At 39.8% G+C, this 26,061-nt stretch overlaps 1 protein-coding gene and 1 long non-coding RNA gene across 8 annotated transcripts in view; one reads left to right on the top strand and one right to left on the bottom strand.

The window, feature by feature from the left end:
- Positions 1 to 18,604, top strand: part of LOC138925176 (uncharacterized) — a 28,445-nt gene extending 9,841 nt beyond the window's left edge. Inside the window, exons 3-4 of the long non-coding RNA XR_011441035.1 lie at positions 12,990 to 13,193; positions 18,293 to 18,604. This is a non-coding gene — a long non-coding RNA (uncharacterized lncRNA). The remainder of the gene's footprint in view (positions 1 to 12,989; positions 13,194 to 18,292) is intronic.
- On the bottom strand, positions 1,267 to 24,881 carry ALG8 (ALG8 alpha-1,3-glucosyltransferase). 7 transcript variants are annotated; one of them, XM_070272059.1, is made up of 13 exons: positions 24,726 to 24,881; positions 21,261 to 21,339; positions 16,227 to 16,420; positions 14,154 to 14,263; positions 12,586 to 12,653; positions 10,286 to 10,412; positions 9,916 to 10,019; positions 9,002 to 9,122; positions 6,341 to 6,439; positions 4,991 to 5,096; positions 3,633 to 3,730; positions 3,251 to 3,323; positions 1,267 to 1,890 (listed from the first exon to the last, which is right to left on the bottom strand). In XM_070272059.1, exons 1-13 carry the CDS (start codon positions 24,857 to 24,859, stop codon positions 1,659 to 1,661), a joined length of 1,545 nt encoding a protein of 514 aa, XP_070128160.1. In that variant the 5' UTR covers positions 24,860 to 24,881; the 3' UTR covers positions 1,267 to 1,658. The 7 variants fall into 7 exon arrangements, with proteins under 7 accessions (XP_070128160.1, XP_023499900.1, XP_070128161.1 ...); XM_023644132.2 differs by having other exon boundaries at positions 4,991 to 5,130; positions 6,341 to 6,480; positions 24,386 to 24,857; NM_001309344.1 differs by having other exon boundaries at positions 1,304 to 1,890; positions 4,991 to 5,130; positions 6,341 to 6,480; positions 24,726 to 24,845.
- Positions 24,882 to 26,061: the final 1,180 nt, after the last annotated feature.

Raw genomic sequence — 26,061 nt, 5'->3', positions numbered from 1 at the left:
TGTGGTGATGCTATGGGGGAGTCCACTGGACGAGAGCCTCCTGCAGGAACTAGGCTGTCTGGGGGTCGGGAGTTGGGGGTTGGAGAGTTTTCACCTTTTTCCACCTCCTCCCCGGGGGAAGTCCTTCTACCTTCTGATGTATAGTAGTACGAGACTCTTAGGTGTCTTGAGATGCTATCTAGATATCCTTTGTTAATCGGTGAATGTCCAATTAGTTGTAGATTCAACAGGGGAGAGACGAAGACCACTCACTCCGCCATCTCGGTCCCACCTATTAGCACACTCTTATTGCAATTGTCCTCTATTGAATTGGTACCCAGACCCAGTGTAGCTGGTTGCTAGGCTCAGGGGCGTACAGTTGTGAGGCCACTGCACCACTGGGCCGGCCCCTAGGGTTCCTATTCTTAATCACTAGGCTGTACTACCTTTATATTCACAGATATGGTAGCAGTTAAGTTAATCTTGAAGAAGTACATACAATCAGATTACAGGGTAGAAAAGTCAGTAGAGAGAGAAAAGAGAAAGCAGCATGAATGAAAGGAAGCAGAGGTGCAAAACCGCATGGCACACTAGGAAATTTAAGTTGTTAGGACAGCTGTAACACAGGGTGCAAGGGGGACTGGTGAGGAAAAGAGGCTAGAGAGGCTATGCTCCCCTCCCCCTTTGGCAAAATCTCCTTCTTCATCTCTGCAATGAGACTCAAAACAAGTCTGGGAAAAATTGAGTGAATTTAAGAGATGGGATAGCTGGATTAGCATCCTAGGATGCCATTGACCTAGACTCTCTGATCTTAGGGAAAAATGGGTAAATAAAATGTGTGAAAGTTTCTAGTATTGGCTAGATAAATGCTGGCTGAATTTGAATGTGCAGCATATATTAGGTAAACTGGGCTCCTGGATAAAAAGTGTGTATGAATCCTCTTAAGGAAGGGAGAGGACAAGACCAGGCTGCAAAAACCACTTAAGTTTGTTCATGTGAGGAAAGTTTAAGTGGCAGCCTTATCAAAATTGCAGTGCTTGCATTAGAATAAATGAACTCTAAGACATGTCCTGACCTCAGTGCGAGAGTAGACATGCTTTATAGTCTCTGCTGACTGGCCAAACCAGTTCATTAAATACTCCCTGTGGCTTTGTGAGCACTGCCATTGTATATAATTTCAATGAAAAAAAAATCTCCTGGAACAAGGTGTACAGAATGGGGACAGTATACCATCTGCTTGTGTGCACGCCAACAGGAATATGTAGGAGCTGGTAATAAGCCAAACAATTTTTGTGCAGAAATAAAAAATAGTATTTTATTTATATTTCCCTTAGCACATGATTCTAATTATTTTTTATAGCCTGGCAATGGTTATCATAGGCTAAAAATAATCATGCTGTTGATCAGACTCCCTGCTTGCCTTAAGCAAGTGCAGGAGTCTGAATCTCAGACAATTTTAGCAGGAGAAAGTGAGATCTGTTTCACTGCTTATGGAGGACAAGCGGCCTCTCACCATGGTGACAATCAGGTTGCTAGGCCGGGCAAAGCCAAGTTTGGAAGAATGGTCCTCCAAACAGATCTACTGAAATGAATGGTTCATGCCACCAGCAACTTTCTTCAAGTTCTGATTAATTTCCCATGAAATAATTGCTTGGAATACATCCAAGCAGTTCCTTTATTCACTGCTTCTTTGTCTTGCCGACAGGAGGGTCAGTGAATACTGAAACATACAGTTTGAACCAAGCATATGTGATGCCCACTGCACAATACACTGAGGTCAGTAACAAAGGGATAAAGGGGTACTTCAGCTTCCAGGAGGTGAAAGGGAATACAAATTCACAGAAGACTTCCAGAGGGCCCAGGCCAAGGAGGTAGAAAGTTTCCATCCAATTAAAAAGAGGTTTTTCTTTCCTAAAGAAAAAAGGAGAGAAAAGGCTCATTTTAGATGGGTCATTCTGGTTTAGCAAACATTTCGCAGCTAACGCTTCCCACCTGCACTGTGCTGACGTGAAGTACAGCCAAAGCTAGAGTCAAAGTGCATTAAATTCCACATGGGAAGAAAATGATAATGATACACCGTTACGATACCTCAACAATCCAAATCTACCCAATCGTCTTCTACCTATGCTGTCACTTAGCTGAAGCTGCTGAGAGAGAATTACCTATGCATTTGGAAGAGGAAAGGGAGCTGGATAGTGTGATACTGGCTTAAGACTATGGTAGACAATATATAATTGAGGGTTTTAAAAATGTTTTTTATTTTGGTAAAATAACATAAAATTTGCTATTTTAACCATTATTAAGTATACCATTCAGTAGCATTAAGTATATTCACAATGTTGTATAACCATTACCACTGTCCACTTTCAAAACCTTTTCCTCACCCCAAAGAGAATCTCTGGAAACATTAAGCAATAATACCACCCCCCTGCAGTAACCTCTGATCTACTTTCTTCTCTATGAATCTGCCTATTCTAGATACTTTATATAATAGACTCATACAGTATTTGCCCTTTTGTGTCTGGCTTATTTCACTTAGTCTAGGTTTTCTAGGTTCATCCATGTTGTAGCACATATGAAAACCCCATTCCTTTTTCTGGCTGAATACTGTTCCATTGTATGTATAGTCATTTTGTTGATCTATTCATTTGTTGATGGACACTTGGGTTACTTCCACCTTTTGGCTACTGTGAATAAAGCTGCAATGAACACTGGTGTACAAGTATCTGTTTGAGTCTCTGTTTTCAACTCTTGTGGGTATACACTTAAGAGTGGAACTACTGGGTCACATGATTATAATCGAGTTTCAATATAATTAAATATAGGAGATTTTATGGACACAATCAGATATGAACCATAAGGAAGCTTTTAAAAATTACACAGATAGCATTACATAAAGCTTAGAAGAGAAAAAAATTCCACGCATAATTCTATAACAAGAATTTTTACATATCTTTTAGTTTTATGCATCTGTATTTAAGTGGTTATATTCATAATGCATATCTTACATTTCATCTTTTAGTTTTCATATAAAGTTTTAATTTAAGCTAGGCAGTCCCTCTTTAAATATTTCCCCAACACTAAAGACACGACCTATGTTGTCATGCCAGGCTGGTAGGATTATGGGGAATTTCTCTATTTGCCAATTTTTTGTAATGTTTTTATATTACTGTTATAACTTAAAAATAAACTTTAAAAGGCTTATCTGACCATTTAGGAGTAAACATTTCATAGGAGTAAATATAACTTTAAATGTGCTTTTTTGGATTACCTGAATAGAGTCTTCAATGAGGAAATACTGTAGATGGTAAATAGTAACATAAGTAAGATTTTAATGGGAAGTTCTGTTAAAAAATAAAAAAAAATACAGATGATAATTTAGTTGATAAGAGAAAGGTTTATGATACTTAAGGCAATATAAGCACTGACACAGCTATATAGTACTAATAATGCTTTTTGAGCTTAACTATGCATTTTTGTGATGTCTAAAGATACTGAGTATTAGGGACAAATTGGAGGTTTTATTAAAGACAATGGATGAGCTCTCCTTCCAAGAGACTTTCAGGTTGTTTAAATCAGATAGTATTGATCTCTAGGCCCTGATAAAAAGGGCATGGCAATCAAATACATCTTTCTAAAAAGCAGCTGTTTACCTGGTGCAGTGAAGAGCAGAGGGAAGAGGGAATAATGTCCTGTTGTGCTCAGAATCAGAAAAATCGAAGCATCGCCTGCTTTTCCCACAGACAAAAGGCTAAAAATAAAAATCCTCATCATAATTCCTTTAAACAAAACTGAAACTTACAATTGCAAATAGCTTAAATAAACTGAATCTATTATTATTTCCAGAACTGGCTTAAGCATAAAATAACATACTGATCTTTGCTACAAGCCCAATGCAATTGAGAAGATTAATTTCTCACTGGGAAACTTTAAGCAATCAATAGAAGAATCTACCACACTGAATCTTGTCTCCCTGAGTAACTGCTTTCTCCAAAGACAGGGATGATGTGGGATTGGGAGCTGCCTAGTGGTGGCAGCCAGGGAAACAGGTCTGGGGAGTTTAATTCCGACCCTATAGCTCTTCTCTTGGACAATGCCCTGCACCTGCTGGTGTTTGGTATGAATTCTAATTAAAAATATTAAAAGTTTTGCTCAATTTTTTAATTTGGAAACTCCAAGTTGCCAAATGAACCTAGACAAGCCATATATACTGACCCAAGAAATGTGCTAAATGTTCTTTCAGAGCTTACATGATTTCTCTCAGGATTTAAGAAAAAAATCTCAAGCAAAATGGCTAATTCTATTACTATGTATCTATTGGGTCTCATTTATACATAAAACGGACACTACTGCATTTAAAATGCTTTTTTTAGCATGTCTCAGTGAAAAGATCATAAGATTCAGGTTTAAGTCCTAACTCTGCTACTTGCCAGCCGTGCGACTTTGGATAAGTCACAAACTCTCTGAGCGCCAGTTTCTGTGGATGTTAAGACAGGGGATGATGATATCTATATATCTTAAAAATTGTTGCGAGGCTCAAGAGAAAGAAAGAAACCAACAAAACACCAACCAAAATAACAGTTCTGGAAAATTGAAGTGCTATACAAATGTTAGGTATTATTCCATACTGGACTCAATCCTCACTTTGACTGATAACAATTTACAAGGAACTGTGGGACCTTATTTTCACAGATGTGATGACACCAAAGCCCATGCTTTTCCATACTATGCTGCCATTCAATATCTAGTTCTGACAGCCTTGCCTCATGGTTCTTAACCACTACAGTACCCCTTACCAAAAAATGCAGGAACAACACATGCCATTTTGCATACCTCAGAACCTTCACAGGCGCAAAGATCCCAAGTTAAGCATCCCTGTCCTGTCCTCGTATAAAGCTGTCCCTGTATGTCTTTTCTTTTGCCTATCCCACTGAACATATCAAGGAGGGACAGATCAAATGGGAAACAACAGGATCATTGTGAAACATGCCAGAAATGCTGATCGGCTTACCTCATTGGGAGAATTGCTAGAAGTATGGCTTTTTCATGGACATGCCACCCAAACATGAAGGAGCTCAAGGCACAAAGAATTAGACATCGGAGAAAACCTCTGGGCCCTTGGGGTTTAAACCAAAGACAGAAAATAGAAGGCTAGAAACAATAGGCAAAGATAAAACTTCAGTATCATTTAAAATAGACTTTCCAGAAACATTGTTCAAGTGAATACAATTTGTATCATCTCTAAAACACAGTAGATCTTAAGACAACGCTCCATTAAACTGGGATAATTCATCACTTTGTGAATAGTGCACCAAAAGTTAACATAAAAACAACTACTCAGAAAAAAAGGCGTTCTAAAATATATATTTAACTCATTAAAATTAATTCTATTCATCAAAATAAATGATGATTAAGTTCTAGGATATCTAATATAATCCTTTATTATATCTTCAAATTAGTTAATTGTCACCGAACTTATTAGGTCAAACTACAAAAGTTCATAGATATTTTGGGGCCAATGATAAATTAGATTTTACCATATTAATAAACAAAAACCTAGCTTTGTTGGATGGAGTGTAATTTATAATAAAACTATGGCCTTCTATATGCAGCATACAAGGCTAAGGTTTTAGAAAAAAGTTTCTACCTCAGAACATGTGAACAAGTAGGCCCACAGAGCTTAACTACCTACCAGTACTGCCATGTAATTAAGTGGGGTCAGGTGTCTTTCTAGTAGGCTTGAACATTTAGAAACCAAAATTAAATCTGAGAGTAATTATAGACAGGATTGAGTTATTTATATTGAATTCTACGAAAATTATATCATGAAATTGAGGGCATCATGATCACTAAGAAATAAAAACAACTCTGAAGGAAGCCTCTAACAGCATCTGACTCAGATTCTCATCTGATGCTCAAACAGCTATTGCTGACTCTCATCTCATTGTCATCAAGACAAAATATCCATGCAGTCTGGACAAATTTGGATTTCTGATCAGTCAGCCACGGATGAAAACAGTAACAACAACAAAACACCTGAACATCCCTACTACAACACTTTCTTCTTTCTCCTTAGTGTGGTCCACGCCCCTCCTCCCTGGGCTTTTCTTTCTTCCTCGCCAGAGGGTGAACAGCTCGTCTATCAGTCTCTGGTGAGAGCCTCTCACAGAGGCTTTACCAGTAATCCCTCCTTCTGGTGTTCAAAGTTACTCTAAGAGCTGCTGGGAAATGCCTCAACCTGCAGCAGCTGGACTACAGCCATGGAATTTATCCTACGGTCAGAAAAAGCTGAAATTCAACCAGCCACACAAAATAAAGGTAGAGAAAACTCAAGAAATGAGCCCCATGTGTGAATTCTTACCAATATGGCAATCAGGGTGCAGATGAGGGTGACCAAGGGAGTCACCGAGGGAAGGACTGTGTGTTGGAACTGCTGAACCAAACCACTTGTCATTGAGGCCTTGGGAATCTTCTTGGGATCAAGAAGTTTCAACTGTAAACCTACAGAGTAAGTAGACATTCTATTTTGTTTTGTTTTTATCAATGGCACACCATATTTTATCAATCAATATCTTAAGGAAAAAAACCTACTAAATCTTATGACGGCTTCAAGGTCAAGATTTCATCAACTCAATTCTGCACTTTTCTACCTAAAATGCCACTGGTCTTGAGATTATACTATGTAAAGCAGCTGTCTGCATTGGAATAGGGAATTTGTGCCACTTTACAGGAAGCTTGCTTGCAGACAGCATAAACAGCAATTGGCTCTCACCCCTAAAATGAGGCAAGCTTTCTAAACACAGGTCTGACCACGTCAGAACCCAGCTTTGGATCCTTCATTGTCTCCAGGATAAAGTCTATATTCCTAAGCATGGCATGCGGTGTCTTCCACGATCTAGCCCCTTTCTACCTCTCCAGCCTCATCTCTTCCACTTTGTTAAATGTGGCTTGGCTACAATGAGCTGACATACCACTCTCAACACCTGTGTCCCTTTGCACAGGCTATCCCTTTGCTTAGAATGGCCTACTCACCTTGTGAAGTTAACTCCTAATTCACTCACTCATTTGAGAAAGCTCCTAAAGCAAGAAGTAGAGCTGATTTTCTTGTGGGCCAGGAATACCAAACATGTCTCTATCTAGTGTTTACCACACTGTACTATGTCTGTTTACATACTCATTTCCTCTGCTATACTGGGTTCCTTAAAGGCAGGAATGATTAATTCACTTCTATCCCTTGCACATAGGAGTTTAAGAAATACTTATTAAATGAACCAAATCTGAGGATGATGCTAACAGGATAGTCAGGGGCAGTCTGAGCACCTACATGGCCCTACCTAATGCCACTGAAAATCAGTGAAATGTGGGAAAGGTACAGACTACCAAAATATTTTTTATCCATTCACCTCTTTCCTTTTCCCTTCAGCCTGCTAATTCTCTCTTAAAGCTAACAATTGTCTCCCTGCCACCGACTTTCCAGGTAAGACATCTTTGATGAGACACATATACAAAGTAAGGTGCAGCATAGTTAGCAGTTTCCTGACTCAGACAAGGCAAGTGGCCCTGGTACCTCACAATATACTGGTTGTTTAAAGCTTTTTTGAAATATAAATGTTATGAAATCACTTTATAAGAATGCCTGTACATCAAGGCCAGACTGGTGAGGGATAATATCAAATTATGATTTCCTACAAGTATGCATCAAAAACAGTAATAGCAGCCACTGTGCATTAAGCATCTACCATGTGCCAAGGGCTTTGCAGCCATTACTTTTAGCACCCTGAGGCACGGAAAGATGGAGTAACTTGCCCAAAGTCACAGAACTAATAGGTGGTGGAAGTGAATCCAGTTCTGCCTGGTTCCAAAGGCCCTGCTACTGACAACTAGCCCTTCTTTATTGTTGCATCCATTGTTCACAATGCGCTACACAGTAACAGGCACAGTACCATTATCTCCTTATTACAGCGAGGAAGGCAAGACTAGAGGATAAAATGACTTGCTCAATGCCACACTGCCAGCAATTTATGCAGGTGGGCCTCCAACCAAGGCATCACACTCTAGATCAGAAGTTGGCAAACTCTAGGTCAAGGGCCAAATCTAGCCTATGACCTATTTTTGTATGACCCTGAAGCTATGAATGGTTTTCACCGTTTTTTTTTTGGTAAGGAAGATTGTTGCTGAGCTCACATCTGTGCCAGTATTCCTCTATTTTGTATGTGGGACACTGCCACAGCCTGGCTTGATGAGCAGTGTGTAGGTCTGCACCCGGGATCCAAACCCACAAAACCCAGGCTGCTGAAGCTGTGCCTGTGAACTTAACCACCACACCACTGGGCCGTCCTGGCTTTTACATTTTTAAAGGTTATAAACAACTTATGTGGCCTGCAAAGCCTAAAATATACTATCTGGCCTATTAACAGAAAAAGTTTGTCTACCATTCTCTTGATCCTGCCATTTCCCATCAAACTAGGCTGTAATCATAAATGAGCTTTTAAGTTTTAAGTTATTCCACTTTTAAGTTATTCCAAAATGAGTTACTTTCCATAGAAATCACCTCAAGGTATAAATTATTTTTCATTACAACCCAAACTTAAAAGCATAGCCTAAGTTTTCCATTTCTTTTCATCTCATGCTAAAGTGCATGACTATCATGTTCCTTATTGGTTTAACACCCAGACTCACAACAGACATGTTCTTCTTTCTTGCTTCTTCACAAATTTAAGTTTAAAAGTTTAAAACTGCTGAATAACATTTTACTTAAGGCAAAAACTACCTTTTAAAAATGTCTAAATATTTTATTTTTTTTCCAAGGAAAAGCTCAACAGCCTCAAGGCTCCAAGGACTACAGTCTGTTTGCTGCACTGAAGCCTCAGTCCCTAGAACTGCTCCGTTCATTCTGCCGAAATGCAGGGCTGGAGAACAAACAGTTCAGCCACATTCAAAACACAAAGCAGGTTGTCCCATTTCTCAACGCGACCAATCCCTTCAATATTCATAGTGTAAGTAAGAAGGTTTGCTACTATACCGATGACGGAGAGCACTTTGTCCAAAGCATTGTACACAGCCCAGAAGTTTGGAGCCCAATATGCATGACAGAGGCCCCTCTTGAAAGGGAAGAGTCGGGAAAAGACTTGAGGCAGCTGGTTCTGTTGAAAAGAGATTAAGCGGTGATCAGTGTTTTCCAAATTCAAAAAGGGAACTCAGAAACTATCTACACCACAGCACGCAGAGTTACGAGGTCTGAGTGCCAATCTTTGTTCCTTCACGTAAGTACAGTCGTGTGATCCTGAGCAGTTCACAGAGCCTCTTTCTGTCTGCCCTACTCATCTGTCGAGTGGGGCAAGACACATACAAGTACTCTGAACAGCAGTCCAGTACTAGCACGAGGTCAGCAGAATCAGGGAAGAACTTACAAGGTGCAAAGGCCACAGACTGCAGCTTATCCAAGTCTACTGAAGAGGCGGCAGCAGCAGAAGACTTCATAAAAGGTACAGTGCTTCTCAGTTTTAGCAGGAATTAAAATTAATTAGTTGAATTCAGGGTGAGGGAAGAAGGGGAAAAAATATCTGTTGAACATCCTGGGCACTTTAGAATGTTTGTTGTCAGCGAATGACTGTGAAAGCACCCTGAGTACTGATTTTAGGCTTACAGATAAATTAGAGCAAGTAGGCAAATTAGCAAATAGGGAAATTTGTGAGTAATTACTATCAACTCTGTGTGAGTATGTGTCTGAGACACATGGTTAAACCTACAAATACATACACATACATATTTGAATATGCATAAAAATGTCTGAGAGAGTACCATCCCCTCTTTGGGGAGTCACACTGGAGAGGAGTAAGAAAGGAGTAGTTTTGCTTATTTTATACGTTCTTGGCGTTATTATTTTTTCTAAACAACAAAAAACATGTATTACTTTATTAAACATAAAAGGCTTACCAAGGCCAGGAAAGGACCCAGTGAAAGAGCAGAAACTAGAAAAACAGTCAGTCCCAGGGAAATAAGACGAACAAAGCTGAAGCTGTTCCATCGGATGGACCCATCTACAGAAAAGAAACGTTATCATTAACCGGGAGCATGGAAAGCCATAACTCATACCACATGCTAAAACCAGAAGTATCCCGATAGTACACGAATCTTTATGATGTGACAAGAGCAGAGAAAACTCAAAATGGGTAAAGGGGTTTATAGTATAGGATCAATAGCTGAGAAGTATGTGTTGTGCCTCATAAAATCCTTTCAAGAAGCAAGCTACCAAGTCAAGGAAAAATAAAATAAAGACGGTTTTGCTATTATCACTAAAACTTGCCTGGTTTATTTGCAGTGAAACAGTAGGACCGCAGCAGATATATACCATAAGCTGGTGCTACGTAGAGGTAGATGTGCTTGAAATGCAGAAGAACAGCAAAGAGAAACGCGCCTTCCATATGCCTTTTCTAGGAGATTTAAAAGGGAAATACCACTTTAAAATCCAGGGGAAACTAAATGCAGTAATGTAGTATCCTGGATTGGATCCTGGAACAGAAAAAGGACATTAGCGGAAAAACTGGTAAAAATCTGAATGTACCAATGTTAGTTTCTTAGTCTTGCTGAACGTACCATAGTGATACAAGACGGCAACATTAGGGGAAAATGGGTGAGGGCTACATGAACTTTCTGTACTATGTGACTTTTCTGTCTAAAATAATCTAAAATTATTTTTAAAAAGAGTTTATTAAAAAATAAAAAACCACTGGACTGGTTGCACAACGTGAATATACTTAACACTACTGAACTGTTCACCTGCAAATGGTTAAACGGTAAATTTCATGTTATTTTATCACAATTAAAAAAATACATATTTTAAAAGATATATTCTGAAATACTTAATGAATAAAACGAGAGTCTGGGATGTGTTTCAAAACAATCCTTTGAGTGTGTGTAGATCACTGTACTATTTTCTCTACTTTTGTATATGATTTAAATTTTCTGTAATAAGTTTTAAAAATTCAGGCAAATATTCTACATGCAATATAAAGAAAACACAGGCAAGTGATTTCAGCTAGCTTTTATACTGAGCCTAGTGGGTTCATAAATTCATTATTTCAACAAATATTTATTAAGCACTAAGCTTGATGCTGAGGTACAGGATACATCCTCATAACACACTATAAATTCCCTACGGATCGAAAGCCCAGAGAATTCAATTACTCTCACTCCCTTACAGTTTTACAATAACTAAAGTTGATTTCCAGAGAGGAGCTGGGAATGAGTATGAATGCATACATACGATGTTATGCTACCCAAGAACCTTTTAAATCTTACAGATCAGGGAACACAAAGTACAGTCAGGCTGAAGGCACCCAGTGTAGTACTCGATCTTAACAAACTACCTAGGAGAACTAAAGGTATTCTGATTCAAAACAGAAACAAAAAACCCCGAGTTGACTATAACTAAAGAAGTCTGAATTCTACCTACCTCATAGGAATTTTGGAAGGATTAAATGAGATAATGTTCCTAGGATTCAGCAAGGAAACTGCCAAAGGGATCCTTCTCTCACTGTCTCATCAGGTGTGGTCTAGAATGGACGAGTTAGGAATGATAAGGAAAAAGAATGAGATGCTTCCAGATGTCTCTTCACCAATTTCATAATTTATTTAAGATTCAAAGAAGGTCTAGCTGGTTCTATAGCTAAACTTTAGCATATTTGTTCAACAACCATACAACAATCATTCATTGAACACTAATCATGTTCTAAGTACTATGTGGCTTTTTCTGATGAAAAGAAAAGAACTTATCCAGACATTTACAGTTGACAAGAACTTTAAAACATTATCAAATTTGATCTTTCCAAAGTCTCTGAGAGGTAGGTAGCCCCAGTTTACAAATAAGAATGCAACAAGGGGTAAATTTCTTTTTATAGATGAGAAAACTGAGGCTGACAGGGTTAAATGATTTGCCTTGGGTTAACGGTTCTCAAACCTGAGAGTGTATCAAAATTCCCTAGAGATTCCTGAACCCTAATCCCAGAGATTCTGATTCAGGGTACAGAGGGGTGGCCCAGAAATCTGAATTTCTGATTTCTTCCTCTATAAAAAGGAGGATAATAATTACAACAACTTCACGGAATAGTTGCAAGGTTCACTCAAGATTATATATAATGTACCTAACGTGAAGCAGCCAACGAATTTGAGTAATCCGTCTAAGTCACACAGTTTATTAGAGGTGGTCAGGATTTCAAGGTCTTCTGATTCCAAATCCCATACTGTTCATTACATTGTGCTACACGCGTCTGATGGTAAAGCTCCAACATCACAGTTAATATATTATAAAAACTGCTGAAGATTTCATTCCTAGATAAATGATCCCAACCAAATATAGAAACTCAAGTTTATTTCAGGCCTGCCGCACTTATTTAGAGTATAATTTTCTCATGTGTAAAATGAAGAAAATTTTGTTAAGAGAGAAGATGGAATTTGTGAGAAATACTCAATAACAGTGTCTATACGACTTGACAACTTAAAACAGTTGGTCAAATAAGTTCTCCAGTCACCTACTACACTGTTGCCTTTACAAGCTAAAAACCAAACTTGAGGGGGAAAAATCTAATTATCCTATTTTGTGTTTACCTGAAATAATCGTGCAATGGAGAGTAGCATTAATCCAAATAAAAAACCATTGTACTGGAAATGAATATCTGGACTTAGGTCAAGGAAAGACAACAGAAGACACCAAATTCACAATGAACTGTGCCAGCAGACTGAATATAAAAATTGCAAATGCTTTCATTGTTTTTTGGTGAGGAAGACTGTCACTGAGCTAACACGTGTGCCAATCTTCCTCTATTTTGTATGTGGGACACCTCCACAGCATGGCTTGATAAGTGGTGCACAGGCCTTGCCCAGGATCTGAACCCATGAAGCCTGAGCCACCAAAGCAGAACATGCAAACTTAACCACTACGCCACCAGGCCAGCCCTGCAAATGCTTTCTTTTTTTTTAAAGATTTTATTATTTCCTTTTTCTCTCCAAAGCCCCCCGGTACATAGTTGTATATTCTTCGCTGTGGAGTCTTCTAGTTGTGGCATGTGGGACGCCGCCCCAGCGTGGCCTGACGAGCAGTGCCATGTCCACGCCCAGGACCCGAACCAACGAAACACTGGGCCGCCTGCAGCGGAGCGCGCGAACTTAACCACTCGGCCACGGGGCCAGCCCCCCTGCAAATGCTTTCTTAATGGGTAAAAATATTATATTATTTTGGACTTTTCATAAATATGTTTTCTATAAAGAGTCAAATCCTGGACAAACTCTTTAATTAAAATTTATATAGTGCCAAGGATTATCACAGGGTATAAAAAAATTTATGTTTAAGAAGAAAACCAGGAAACTTTCCCATGTTTTTTCTACCTTAAAGACCCAGCAGCTAAAGTGCAAGAAGTTTTTTGTTTTGTTTTATTTTTTAGCATTAGGGATGAGAAACAAAACGACTTAACTAGCATGAAGCTACTGGTATGCAGCACCCTGCTGTTCATAGTACATACAGAATCTTACTTATTCAGCTTCACAATGAACCTGTGGGGCAGTTAGAGCTCAGAGACATTAATCTACTTATAGCCCAATCTACTTATGGCAATGACATAACTAAGTGTTGAGTCCAGGTCAGACTTAAACCAAAGTTGGAGTATTTTCCTCCACACCAGGCTAGTTTTATGAAAACTACAAAATATTAGGCTTCCATCATTAGAATTTTAGTTATAGTCAGACCCTTTGGATATAAGAACTTTGCCTATTAATATGTGGTAAGCCAAAATGATAAAAAAGCAAAAAGGACTGTCTGCTTCCATATGCAACATTGTGATATGCCCTTTCCTATAAAGGTATTTAGAATAATGTGTTATAAAACTGTTTAAGATATACATATTAGATGAATCTAAAGACAGTTAGCAAATATCAGTATCTTGCTTTACTGGAGGTTTAACTGGTTTTCGAATATCACCACTAACTTTTCAGGGACAAAGTGCTCTAACAATCAGAGTCCACTAAAGTGAGCAGAGACCAGTTTTGGGGACCCATTAACCCACTCCACACCCACTTTCAAAAGAGCTTACGTTTCAGAACCATCATTATAGAAAGAATTAACCTCATACTTAGTATAATCAGAATAAGTAAGGGAATAGTACATAAGATGTCAAGGATACGGTCCACAATTAACAACCCGAAGTTCCACAGCAGTAACACGGATAGAATAAACTTCGGCTTCTCTGTGAGTTCTTTACATGCTTTTTTCCCATCAACGCATTTGCAGCACCTACATTGAGACATCAGGAAAGAATCAGAAATAACTCTGATCTTCGTTAGAACATCACAATACTTCTAAAGAGGCCACCATGATATACTGACACCTTTAATTAGCCATTCCTGATAAAGTGTCCATGCCATTTTCTGCTTAAAAAAGGTGGCAGTAGAAATAAAGATCTCAGGGCCAGTTCCAAGTCTCTTTCTCAGTGATGCCAATTAGAAACAAAGTGTTCATTTAATAAAAATAAAAAACAGCCACCAAAAAGTCAAAAGTAAGGATTTTGAAAATTGAGAGGGCACACACTATTTCAGTCCTTAAGAGTAAAAAACGCAGGCCAGGATGAGATATAAAATATATATCCCATCAACCAAATTAAGAATTGAGCCATGAATTTGTAGTTCCTATCTCCAAATAATTTTAAAAACTATTACGTAATCATTATGTAAAAATGTATGTCATTTAAAGGTTGAGATATGTTATTAAGTGATAACAGCAGATAACAAAACAGTATGATCCTATTTTTATTTTATAAAAATTATATTCAGACACAGAAGAGAGGCTGAAATAATATGCACCAAAATGCTGACAGTGATAGCTCTAAGTAGAGGAGAATGGGTCATTTTTACTGTGTGCGTGTGTGATTTTCTGTTTTCCAAAATTTTGGCAATAAGGATGTATTATTTTATAAAAAGATTTTAAAAAATGTGTTTGACTTGAATATTGGCAAATTCTGAAAACAAAGAAATCTAAAGCAAAATATAGACACAATAAAGATGTAATTAAAGAGGGGCTAGGAAAGCATGTCCCGCTCTTACCCCAAGGAGCCTCAGTTTCCTCACAAACAGAGAGAGTAACCCCACAGGGTAACTGAGAAAATTAATTAAGTTACTAATCCATAAACAGTACCTGGTTCTGGGAACTGACACACAGATTTCAACAATCTGTATCTTACTTAACTGCTCCTTCTACACTGCAGATGGAAATGAATTCTACTTTCTCTCTCTGCCTGTACACACTTTCCTTGTGAGCTTGAATTCAAACTTTTCGAGTTTAAAGGAGTGTATTACAAATCACCTTCCCCTCCAATTCTTGCCAGGTCATAAATAGATTGAAAGTTGTGTCAAACAGGAGTGACTCTATGAGGATGAGCAGGGGTTAAAACATCCCTAAGGGACTCTTTCCTGAATGGGATGAGGATTCAGTCTGGAGGGCCTCACAAAGAGAAATGATCCATTTATGACAAGGGTCACTGAAGGGACACCAGTTACTGCTCTGTCACAATCATACCAGCAGGCTTAAGTATGAGGACAGAATAGAAACCAACATTAACTGAGAACTTACTACTTGCAAGTCTCTGTGCAAGACATTCTATAAAAGTTCATTCAACTAAAAATTAATTTATAAATAAAAGATGCAAAACATAAACATATGAAATATGAATATAACTTAAAATTAGTGAAGAAGCTTCAGCAAGGAAAGAATTCAGAAACAAGCACCAAAATCACTGTCAGATTTCTTGAGTTTACTAGAATGGAAATGCCATTTGGTGGTTAGCACAATGCACATGTGTGCATGACTGTACATGCGCTGTAGGCACGTGTGGGTATCCCAAAGTATAGGGCAGGTCATGGAAGCCTCTGGGGGCCTGCTACAAGGAAAGAAAGAAAAGCATACGAGCCATCTTGGGTGGGAAAAATGGTCCTGGAACTACTTTTCACAACATTCACAATCTCTTGTTCTACCTATGCCTTGTAACCCCACCTTATCCCCCATTTTCTTCCATAAGATTCGGCTAGACTGCTTAGTGAAATTACTCACTGTGCAGTTTAAAACACAGTAACACAGTTTGGGACTGTTCTAATATTTGCTATTATATGAACTTTGTTTCCTCAAATCAGGAGCAAGTTGATACTATTTAATACTATAATATTTCCGCAACACCTTCCACACAAAATGACCTTCTCAGACTTACTCGTGGACAGCATACACAAAGAGTGCATCTGTAAAGATAACGGAAAATCTCTGGAAAAGTAAGGTCCTTGAGCTGGAGTAATTCAGATTATGAACATTCAGCATCTCCTGATCAAAATATTTGGCAACATGTGACAGGGCATACTCAAACCAGGCAAAAAAGGGCGGGTAATCCAAGGTCCACTCTGAAGTTGCCTGTGGTAAAAATTGAAGATAAAACAATTCCTAAGTAACGGAATAAACAAAGAGAGTGCAAAGATTGAAATTTTTCATTCTCTGGTCTTTAAAAAAGCACATGAAATAAAACTGCATTTAAAATATGCCATAAAAAGAGCAACTCCTATGTGAGACTGAGACAACACCAAAAACTGTTTCCTAAGTTATTCCATATGGTCATCAATTTCCTTAAATAGAGTCAACTGTACTTTAAAGGAAATTAGCCTGCAACTTTGTTATAATAAACTTGGTTATGACATGGTTCTACTTATCTAAATATAAGGAAGCTATGGCATAACAAATGATTCACTAGCCTGGGTTCAAGTTCTGTCTCAGAGACTCACCTTCTCTATTTGTAAAATGAGGTACTGTAAGCATTAAATTAGATAGTACATATGAAATATATTTATAAATGATAAAATGCAACATGAATGCTACTTATCTTTTGTTCTACTAGGTATGAGATCCTTGAGAACAGAAATCACTGTCATTTCTGTATCCTGAGCATTTAGTAAGTGCCTGATATATTAAGTATTAAATAATCACTAGTTAAATGAACAGTCACTAATGAGTAAATGAAAATATAGACCATATGAAAAATATATAAACTTTAGCATATTATATTTTGTTAGATTTCTCTAAGTCTTGGTTTCCACATCTACACAACAGGGATAGTAGTACTTACCTCATGGCTTATTGTATTAAATTTTACATATACCTATAAAATACTACATATATAGTATTGAACCAGATACAAACTAAGTATCAACACATATTATTTATCCTTTTAAAAATTATTACTATTGAGGCCAGCCTGGTGGCACAGCGGTTAAGTTTGCATGTTCTGCTTCAGCGGGCAAGGTTTACCGGTTTGGGTCCCGGGTATGGACATACGCACCGCTTGTCAAGCCATGCTGTGGCAGGCGTCCCACATATAGAGTAGTGGAAGATGGGCACGGATGTTAGCTCAGGGCCAGTATTCCTCGGCACAAAAAAAAACAAAAAGAAGGGGATTGGCGGCAGATGTTAGCTCAGGGCTAATCTTCCTCAAAAAAAAAAAAAATTATTACTATCTCTGTAGGATGTCCCTAAAACTAAACCTAGATCTTGCACCCAGAAAAGCTGAGATGGTAATAATCACCTCCCTACCCTGAATTTGTTGTTCTTTTCAATGGAAAACTCCTCTCCATCTGAAAGTGCATTATGGGTTCCTTGGATACTAACTGGGTGCCCACAGGGACTACTATTTGGGGTCTCTCTGTAGTATAAAATGAGGCAAGAAAGACTCAGACAAATCACTTGTTAGCTCTTTGTTCATGATAAGGATGAATGACAACTTTAGGTCCTGACAAGAAGTAGCCTGTTGATCCCCTTGTAGGCATAAAATGCAGAAACCCCAGACTTGAGGCAAACCCAGAGGCTCTGTCTTAAGGCACTCAGGTCAGGAACCCCCCACACTGAGCTCTCCTTTATGAAAAGTTCCTTCTCTAATCCCAAGTCTCCAATGTGGGGTGTAAACAAGATGAGCCACTGAACTGTGGAAACAAAAATTAGAAATAACATTTTTTAATCTCATCTTAATTTCTTTTTTTTTTTGTGCTGAGGAAGATTCACTCTGAGCTAACATCTGTTGCCAATCTTCCTCTTTTTGCTTGAGAAAGATTCACCCTAAGCTAACATCTGCGCCAATCTTCCTCTATTTTTGTATGTGGGTCGCCAACACAGCATGGCCACCAATGAGTGGCGTAGTTCTATGCCCAGGAAGTGAACCCAGGCCACCAAAGTGGAACATGCTGAACTCAACCACTAGGCCACAGGGCCAGCCCCTTAATTTCTCTCTTTTTTTTTTAGGAAGATTAGCCCTGAGCTAACTATTGCCAATCCTCCTCTTTTTTTTGCTGAGGAAGACCAGCCCTGAGCTAACATCCATGCCCATCTTCTCCCATTTTATACGTGGGACGCCTACCACAGCATGGCTTTTGCCAAGTGGTGCCACGTCTGCACCCAGGATCCGAACTGGCGAACTCCAGGCTGCCGAGAAGCGGAACATGCAAACTTAACCACTGCGCGACTGGGCCAGCCCCACTTTAATTGCTATTTTTAAAAGCATTATTAATAGAGCAGTACCTTTGTAACATATAAATAAAGATACATTGCGTAGTGAATGCTCAAAAATGTTTTCTTGCTAGGGTATGGATATTAAAAAAAGTTTAGAAATTACTGTTCCACATAATTCCAAAAAATTCAACATCGATTTAGACTTTATTAACATCTGCAATTTCCAGCTACAGTTTCTATGTCAGAGATCACTCTAACCTTAAAGGGCCATTTATCTTATTGGAAGTCTAAAAGTTTTTCCTACTTTATTTTATTGACATATTTATTACTTTAAATAAAATGAGGAAGAGGAAGCATTAAAAGAATTGGGAGGAGGAACAGGTTCTGCCTGAGAGGTGGCCATTTTTCCAAAACAAATTGTGCTTGTCCTTCCTTTGCTATCCCCAATCCCACACCACTCTGAGGCTCTCTATATGCTGCCCCAACTCCCCACAAAGACTTCCCAAACCCAGCCCACCCAGAAGGCCCTCTTGACCTCAGGGATTTCCATCTGGGGCCATCTTCTTCCCCAACAGCTTTCGGGAAGCCAGTGAAACTACTAGCTAATATTTCCTCCCAAGTGAACAGTTTCGTCACTTAACTAACACATGGTAGAGCTGGGATTCAAATCTGGGTCTTCTGACTCCAAACCCACTGCTCAGGAAGCTGCTACAAAAGAGCTATTTCTTCAAATATAGAAACATCCAACCTCTACATATGAAGATTCAAAACAATTGTGATCGTTCTACAAATGTTTATTATGGGTCTTTTTGGTGTCTTTCCCAACCAGTTGACCAATCAATTTAACTTGAGGCCAGAGCAGAAACGTAGGTTAGAAGTCACAGCTAAGGAGACTACAAAGCAATCCACTGCTCACACGCCCACTCTCTTTAGTATGAAAGACCCTTTCTTTAGAAAGACTCTTCTGGACCTGACCCCACTGGCCCCTCCAGCCTTATCTCCAACTGTGAGCCTCCTTCCATGTATAGTCACCTCACTGACAACTGAATTTTGCTCCTTGTTGGTTTTTGTTGTTAACTTCAAGGAGGGCAGGAAGAACAAAGAGGTATACCATAACTAGAATCTCTTTTATATAAACTTCTATCTAAAATAAACTGATGTGGAAACAGGTCTGGTCTAAATATAGTTTCAGGAGTCCTAAGCTAATAGGTAGTAATGAAAGTTACAGGAGGGGGTGGGCGAAAGAGGTAAAGGGGCACATGTGTACAGTGATGGATAAAAATTAGACTACTGGTGGTGAGCATGATGCGGTCTACACAGAAACTGATAAACAATAATGTACACCTGAAATTACACAATGTTATAAACGACCATGACCACAATAAAATAATTGAAAAAAGAGAAAAAAGAAAGAAGAGAAAATGAAAGAGAATAATAATAAAAATAAAAAGAAAGAAAGTTATAGGAGTAAATGAGAGAACATCCAGAAAGAATTAGAGAAGTAAAAGAAAAAAAGGACCACAAAGAGAACCCCAGAGGGTACCAGCTTTCTAAGGGGTCTGTGGACAAAGAGAGAGCACAGGAGACTAGCAAGGAATGGTCAGAGAGAAAGGAGGAAATGGCACGACAGGGCTGACCTTTCATTTATAGGCTGAGGGTCATTATATTAATAATGCTAATTATCACTAACCCTTAATAATGTTTACTGAGCACTTTTGTTCCAAGTACTATGCTAAGTGCTTCACACACATTTTATTCATTTCATCCGAATACTTATTTATTATCATTTAATAGTTGGGGATGCTGAGGCTTTGAGAGGTCAAGCAGTTTGCCCATGGTTACCCAGCACAGGTACTAAATGGAAGAGCTGAAGTCAAACCCAGGCAGTCTGAAACCACAGCCCAATCCTTGGCCACTAGGCCACACTTAGGCTCCTAAGTGGTACGCACATGTGCAAACGGAAGTACCTCACACTAAAGGAATGACTTAAAGTTCCTCAGCATTCCTGTGAAGGACTTACAGTGTCACCATGCAACAAGGAACTTGGTCACTTAGGTCAGCTGTTCTTAAGCTTTTTCAGTACAAAGGACTATTCTGGCCTGACCCAAAAACCTGAAAAGCAACAACCCACAGAAAACTTTACAAGTTGTCTTAAAAAAATCTCCCCAACAGTGCAGAGCTGCTTTTGATTAAGACATTTCTGAGCTGATTTCTGTTTTTCATGAAGTATCAAAGGCAACTTAGTAGTGCATACTAGAAATAAAAAGAGACATGATTTTTATAAATAATAATAGAAAAGAATAGTTTGTACGTTACCAGATCCCTACACATCACATTTGATTATTCCTTTCCCCATAAATCACAAAATATTAGAGACAGACAGGATCTTAGAAACGATTCATTCCATATCCTCATGTGCCAGATGAGAAACTAAGGCCCAGAGAGATGAAGTGTCTTTTCTATGTTGTGGCAGAGCCAGACCTAGAATCCAATTTTTCCTCTTTCCCAATCCCATGTTCTTTCAATAGAAGTGTGGCAGATATTATAACTCCCAATTTATAGTTTGAGAAACTCATTTTGAAGTAAGGAAATTCCCTAATAGTGCCAGAAGACAGAACTGAGAAAAGAACACAATTTTTATAAAGATTAATTAGACCTGTGATCACACAGAAAACTGTTTTAATATCAGTAACACTTATACGATTTCACATATCATCTTAGAAAAAAACAAGCAACCAAAAAGGTGAAAATTAAAACCTACCTCATAATACCACTGTGATATTGGCAAACTGTGAGTGATAGCAAGCCAGTTTCGGTGTACTTCAAAATCTGTGGAATGGCTAGCCAAAACAATCAGATGAATAAAATGAGATTTTGAAACATTTATCAACTTCACATTTCTAACTTATGCTTTTAAATGGACCAGCACCCCCTACACAGTCACAGCTCACTATCCTATAAAGACACTAAAAGGCATTACATAATCCTGAAATGCCTCACTTATCTGGAGGTCAGCCCTCCTCTGGAAAAGTTGGGATCCACAAGTAAGTGAAAAGGGTCTCAGAGTTATCTAAAAGCCCATACTTTTTCTTAAGGGAGGCCCTCAGGCCATTGCTCAGAGCTGACTTATTCCGACAAGATTCATGATCTGGAAAAGGCCTCACATGAAAGCTGGATCTTCAAGGATGAGTAGGAGTTCATCAACCAGAGAAGGTGGAAAAGGTCCCTGCCCTGGCCTTCCCATGTCTCCAAATTTTCTCTGTTCCCTGTTTTCTCCCTCACTATATATAAATATATCCAAGCACCTCCCCCAAAGGGAGAAAAAATTTTTCCTTCTACCCTTCTAGGTTCTATGACTGGTCGAAGAATTAAATTGACATAAGACAGATTAACAGGAGGAAAAAAGCCAATCATGTACATAGGGAGCCCCAAAAGATATGAGACGGATATGAGACTCAAAGGCAGGCAGATGATTGCAGCTTATACACCATCCTGAGCTAAGGAAAAAGACAGGGACCTGGGGCTTCAATGGGGTGCATGGGGGAAGGCAATTCAGGGGAAGGTGAGAAGAAACGTTTGGTCAACAAAGGTTGCCCTGCCACGCAGACAAGTCTCTCAGGTAAAGTTCTCTCTGGTCATAGCTCCCTTCCTGGTACAGGCCCCCTTTCTAATGTCAATTTCCTGTATGAAAGGGTAACTTTTACTGTTTTCAGAGCTTCTCCAGTGTCTGCACTTTCTCAAAATAATCAGCCCCAAACAATAATCCCTATGCCAAAGAGGCATATTTTGGGGTGGCATATTCCGCTACCCTTCTCCCCTCTTTAGTAGAAAAGTCTTTTCTGTCTGTCCAGTGCTGAACCTCCCCTCCACATCTCGAGCAGCACCTGAGACGCGGATAGGATCAATCCCTTCTTGGTGAATTAACCAGTCACCAAAGTCAACAATGAGTTCCACAGCACAACCCGATTTGCACTTCCCAGTGTTTTACACCACCTTTCCACACCGACAACTCTCTCCTGAGTTTCCTAGCCCACCCCTCCTGTGTCTTATTCATGGCTCTCCATTCCAATATTCCTCAAGTAAATGTTGCTGTTTCCCTAGGTTCAGTTCTTGGTCCTCTTTTTATGCAACTTACTCTGCTGTGGACAATCTTGTTCACACTTACTGCTTCCACTGTCACCTGTATAAGGATGACTCCTAAACCACAATATACAACCTTGCTGTCTTTCCTGAGTTCTAGAGACAGGCATCTCCAACTTCCTGCTGACAATGTTACCTGAATTTCCTACAGATTCCTCAAAATCACAATTCAAAACTGATCTGATGACCTAGCAATTCCATTTCTAGGTATATACTCAATAGAGATATGTACACATGTTCATCAAAAGACAAGTACTTAGTGTGTCCAATTATATGTCAGGCCTCTGACTATATGTTAGATCCTCAGAGACTTTCCCTGACACCCAATCTAAAGTAAGTCCCCTTATGTAAGAAAAGAGAAAATAAAAGAGACGTTTTCTTAAAGAAAAAAAATAAATACATAAAGTCAGTCCCCCTTGTTAGCCCCCTTACAGGATCCCATTCTTTTCCTTTATGACACTTAACATAAGTGTAGTTACATAATTATATATTTGTGTAGATTTATTTCTGGAACTGTTACCCTTACTAAACTACATCCTTTATAGGATCAAGGGCCATATCCACTTTGTCCTCCCCTCTACTGCCCAGCCACAGTGCCCTGTATATAAAAAAGCAGTTTAGTAAACATTTTGTTGAATATCTTTGCATTTATCCTGTAGCTTTCCTCTCACATCCCGGGGGGTTTCCAGTTTGAGAGGCAGAGCGTTAACTAGAACTACACGCATTCATTCTTAACCGTGGACCAAGAGTAGTGTTCAAAATAATAACTGAAGACACATTTCTAAGCTGAAGTAACCAAAGCAAGAAACATCACCTTATATGCACAGTCCTACAGTTAAAAAAAATTCCTTTTCACTCTTGATTTGAAAGGAATTTCCTACATTTTAGAAATATTTTCCCAACTTGTTTTTAAAATGAAAAAAAAAAAAGTTTCTTACTTCCTTCAGTTATGCAGAAAGTTCAACTGACTAACCCCTTCTTTTCCCAAGTCCCTGGAAGTCATTTTGCTGAACCCGCATATACACTTCATCGCCTAGCTAAGGACAGACATGCAGCAGTATGGAGGTACATTCTACACGTTCAGCTTTCATACCCAATAAAAGGTCACAAAAACTTGAACTAAACCACACCAATAAACCAAATTCTAAACTTGGAAGGGAGATAGGGAGCCCTGGAGGGAAGGGAGAAAATGTATAAGGAAAAAGTCGAAGGAGAAGAGTCAGCAAGGATGAAAAGAAGGGGGAAACTAATATTAATAAATATTGAGTACCCACTGTGTACACAGAGGGAAACTAATATTCATAAATATTGAGTACCCACTTGTACACATTACCACTCGGTTATTGCTTCCCAGCTGGTTTCCATGCTTTCAGCCTAGGCCATTTGTGATCCGGCCACTGCCTACCTCACCCTGTGTTATTCTCCTCCTCCCTTACTGCTCTCTAGCCTCGGTGGCCACTTTCTGTTCCTAGAATGCTGAGTTCTTAACTACCACAGGGCCTTTGCACTTACTCTTTCCTATACCTGAACTGCTTTTCACATTGCTTATTTTTTTTCATCCTTGGGATTTTAACTCAAATATCATCTCCTAAAAGAGGAGTAAAGCCTTGTTCCGTAGTCTACTCTATTTCTTTTACAGATGTTATCACACTCAGAAACTTTCGCGTTTGTCTCTCTGCCCCCACCAACTCCACCGAAGGCAAGGAGCAGAAATGTGCTCCTCGCCACTGTATCTCCAGGACTTACAGTAGTACCCAGCACAGCAGGCAGCTGATACACAGCGGCTGAATGAATGGTGGAGGTGAGTGCTGCTCGTCTGCATACTAAGGATGAGGACCCTGGGGCTCAGGAACATTCAAGTCAGACAGCACAGGCCTGACCCCTGCCATCCAGGGCTATGATTTAGTTCTCAGGTCAAAAAACAAGCAGGGCGGGGGGGAGCGGGATGCATAGCAAAGGCGGAGCGGCGACCACACGACTTCATCGTCCCTCTCCTCCTCACACCCGGGGCATCCACGCTTCTCTTTCCCGCCCTAGTCGACCGCGGGGCCTCCCCGCCCAGCCCCTGGCCGTGCGGGCCCCTTACTAGGTGGGGATGAGAAGACATTTGAGGAGAGTCACTCCGAGCGCGAGAGCCAAGAACCAGCTGCCACCACCCGTCATTACGCTGAGCGCCGCCATTACGCTGAGCGCCGCGCACTCAACCCACTTGATCCGCATCCGGGCTCCCGCGCATGCGGGGAAGGACGGCTGAGGCGGCGCCCGTGAGCCGCGCGCATGCGCCCAGCCGCTCCGCCTGCGGGAGCCCAGAGCTTCAGGATTTAAACCTCCCGCTCGCCGCCCTTCCGCCGTCCCGCCTCCCTGCCCGGTCGGGAGGGCTTCGCTGCGTCTGCGCGCGTCCCTAGGGCGACAGGTTAAGTCTCATTGGCTACTTCATACTGCTTGTTGGAATAGTGCAGGGCGTCTGCCCTGGGTGTTGATTTTTCCCTGGCATTAGGGTACCTGGGCGAGAAAGAAGTGTGTCTCGCCCTAGACACGTTCACATGCTGGTGGAGGAGACAGAATTGTAATCGGAGAGTTCCAGTAGATAAAAGTACCTAAGAGTCCTGGAGGCACCTTAATCCGGACAGCTGAGCCGGAATATTAGCTCCAGGTAGAGAAGGGCAACTGAGACGAAAACCATTCTGTGCTTCTCGAACTCTGAACTAGGCTCTTGGTGCAGCACCTGCCTGGGTGAAACCCATTCTGGAGACACGCTACAGTCTAGTGCTTCTCACACTTAATGTACAAATAATTTAGGGATCTGGTTAAAATTCAGCTTCTGATTTGAATCTAACAAACTAGATCATGGCAATACTGCTGGTACCTGGGCCATATGGCCGAGCCACAGGGAATGGAGTTAGTCTTGTCTTTCTCATGTACTGTCTGATCTTGGACAAATGACTAATCTCTAAAGCTCGTTGTCCTTTTTTGTAAATAGGAAATAAAAATGGATCTACCTCATAAAGTGGTTTTGAGAAAGCGTGTAAATTGCTTGATATGATGCCGGGACAGAATAAATAATGTTTCAGAGAAGTTAAGTACCTTGCTGAAAGATGCACAGCAAGTAGGTGACAGTGTCACTCTCCTCATATGAGCTTATGCCTTCCCACAGCTTCAAATGCCACCCATGTGAATATGACACTCAAATTCATATCTCAAGCCCAGCCCTCTTCTCTCACTTCCAGACCCTTGTATCCAAATGCCTGGCTGACATCTCTTAGATGTTTTGAAGGCGGCTTGCATTAGTTTCCTATTGCTGCTATAACAAATTACTACAAACTTTAAGCACAATCTTAACACAAATTTTTTCTCTTACAGTTCTGGAGATCAGAAGTCTAGAATCAGTCTCACTAGGCTACAGTCAAGATGTCATCAGGGTT

This window comes from Equus caballus, chromosome 7, assembly GCF_041296265.1.
Source record: "Equus caballus isolate H_3958 breed thoroughbred chromosome 7, TB-T2T, whole genome shotgun sequence".
In the NCBI taxonomy this organism is placed as follows: Eukaryota; Metazoa; Chordata; class Mammalia; order Perissodactyla; family Equidae; genus Equus; species Equus caballus.
Note: the sequence above shows the minus strand (reverse complement) of the source record. Positions and strands in the feature narration are given on the sequence as shown.

What these genes read in the sequence shown, in the direction of transcription:
- ALG8 (NM_001309344.1), bottom strand. Translation starts at nt 24,820, where the DNA reads ATGGCGGCGCTCAGCGTAATGACGGGTGGTGGCAGCTGGTTCTTGGCT. An exon ending in TATCACAGTGGTATTATGAG is followed by an intron (nt 16,421 to 21,260) that starts GTAGGTTTTAAT and finishes TTTTTACCACAG; the next exon opens with GCAACTTCAGAGTGGACCTT. An exon ending in TGGGTCCTTTCCTGGCCTTG is followed by an intron (nt 9,123 to 9,915) that starts GTAAGCCTTTTA and finishes TCTTTTCAACAG; the next exon opens with AACCAGCTGCCTCAAGTCTT.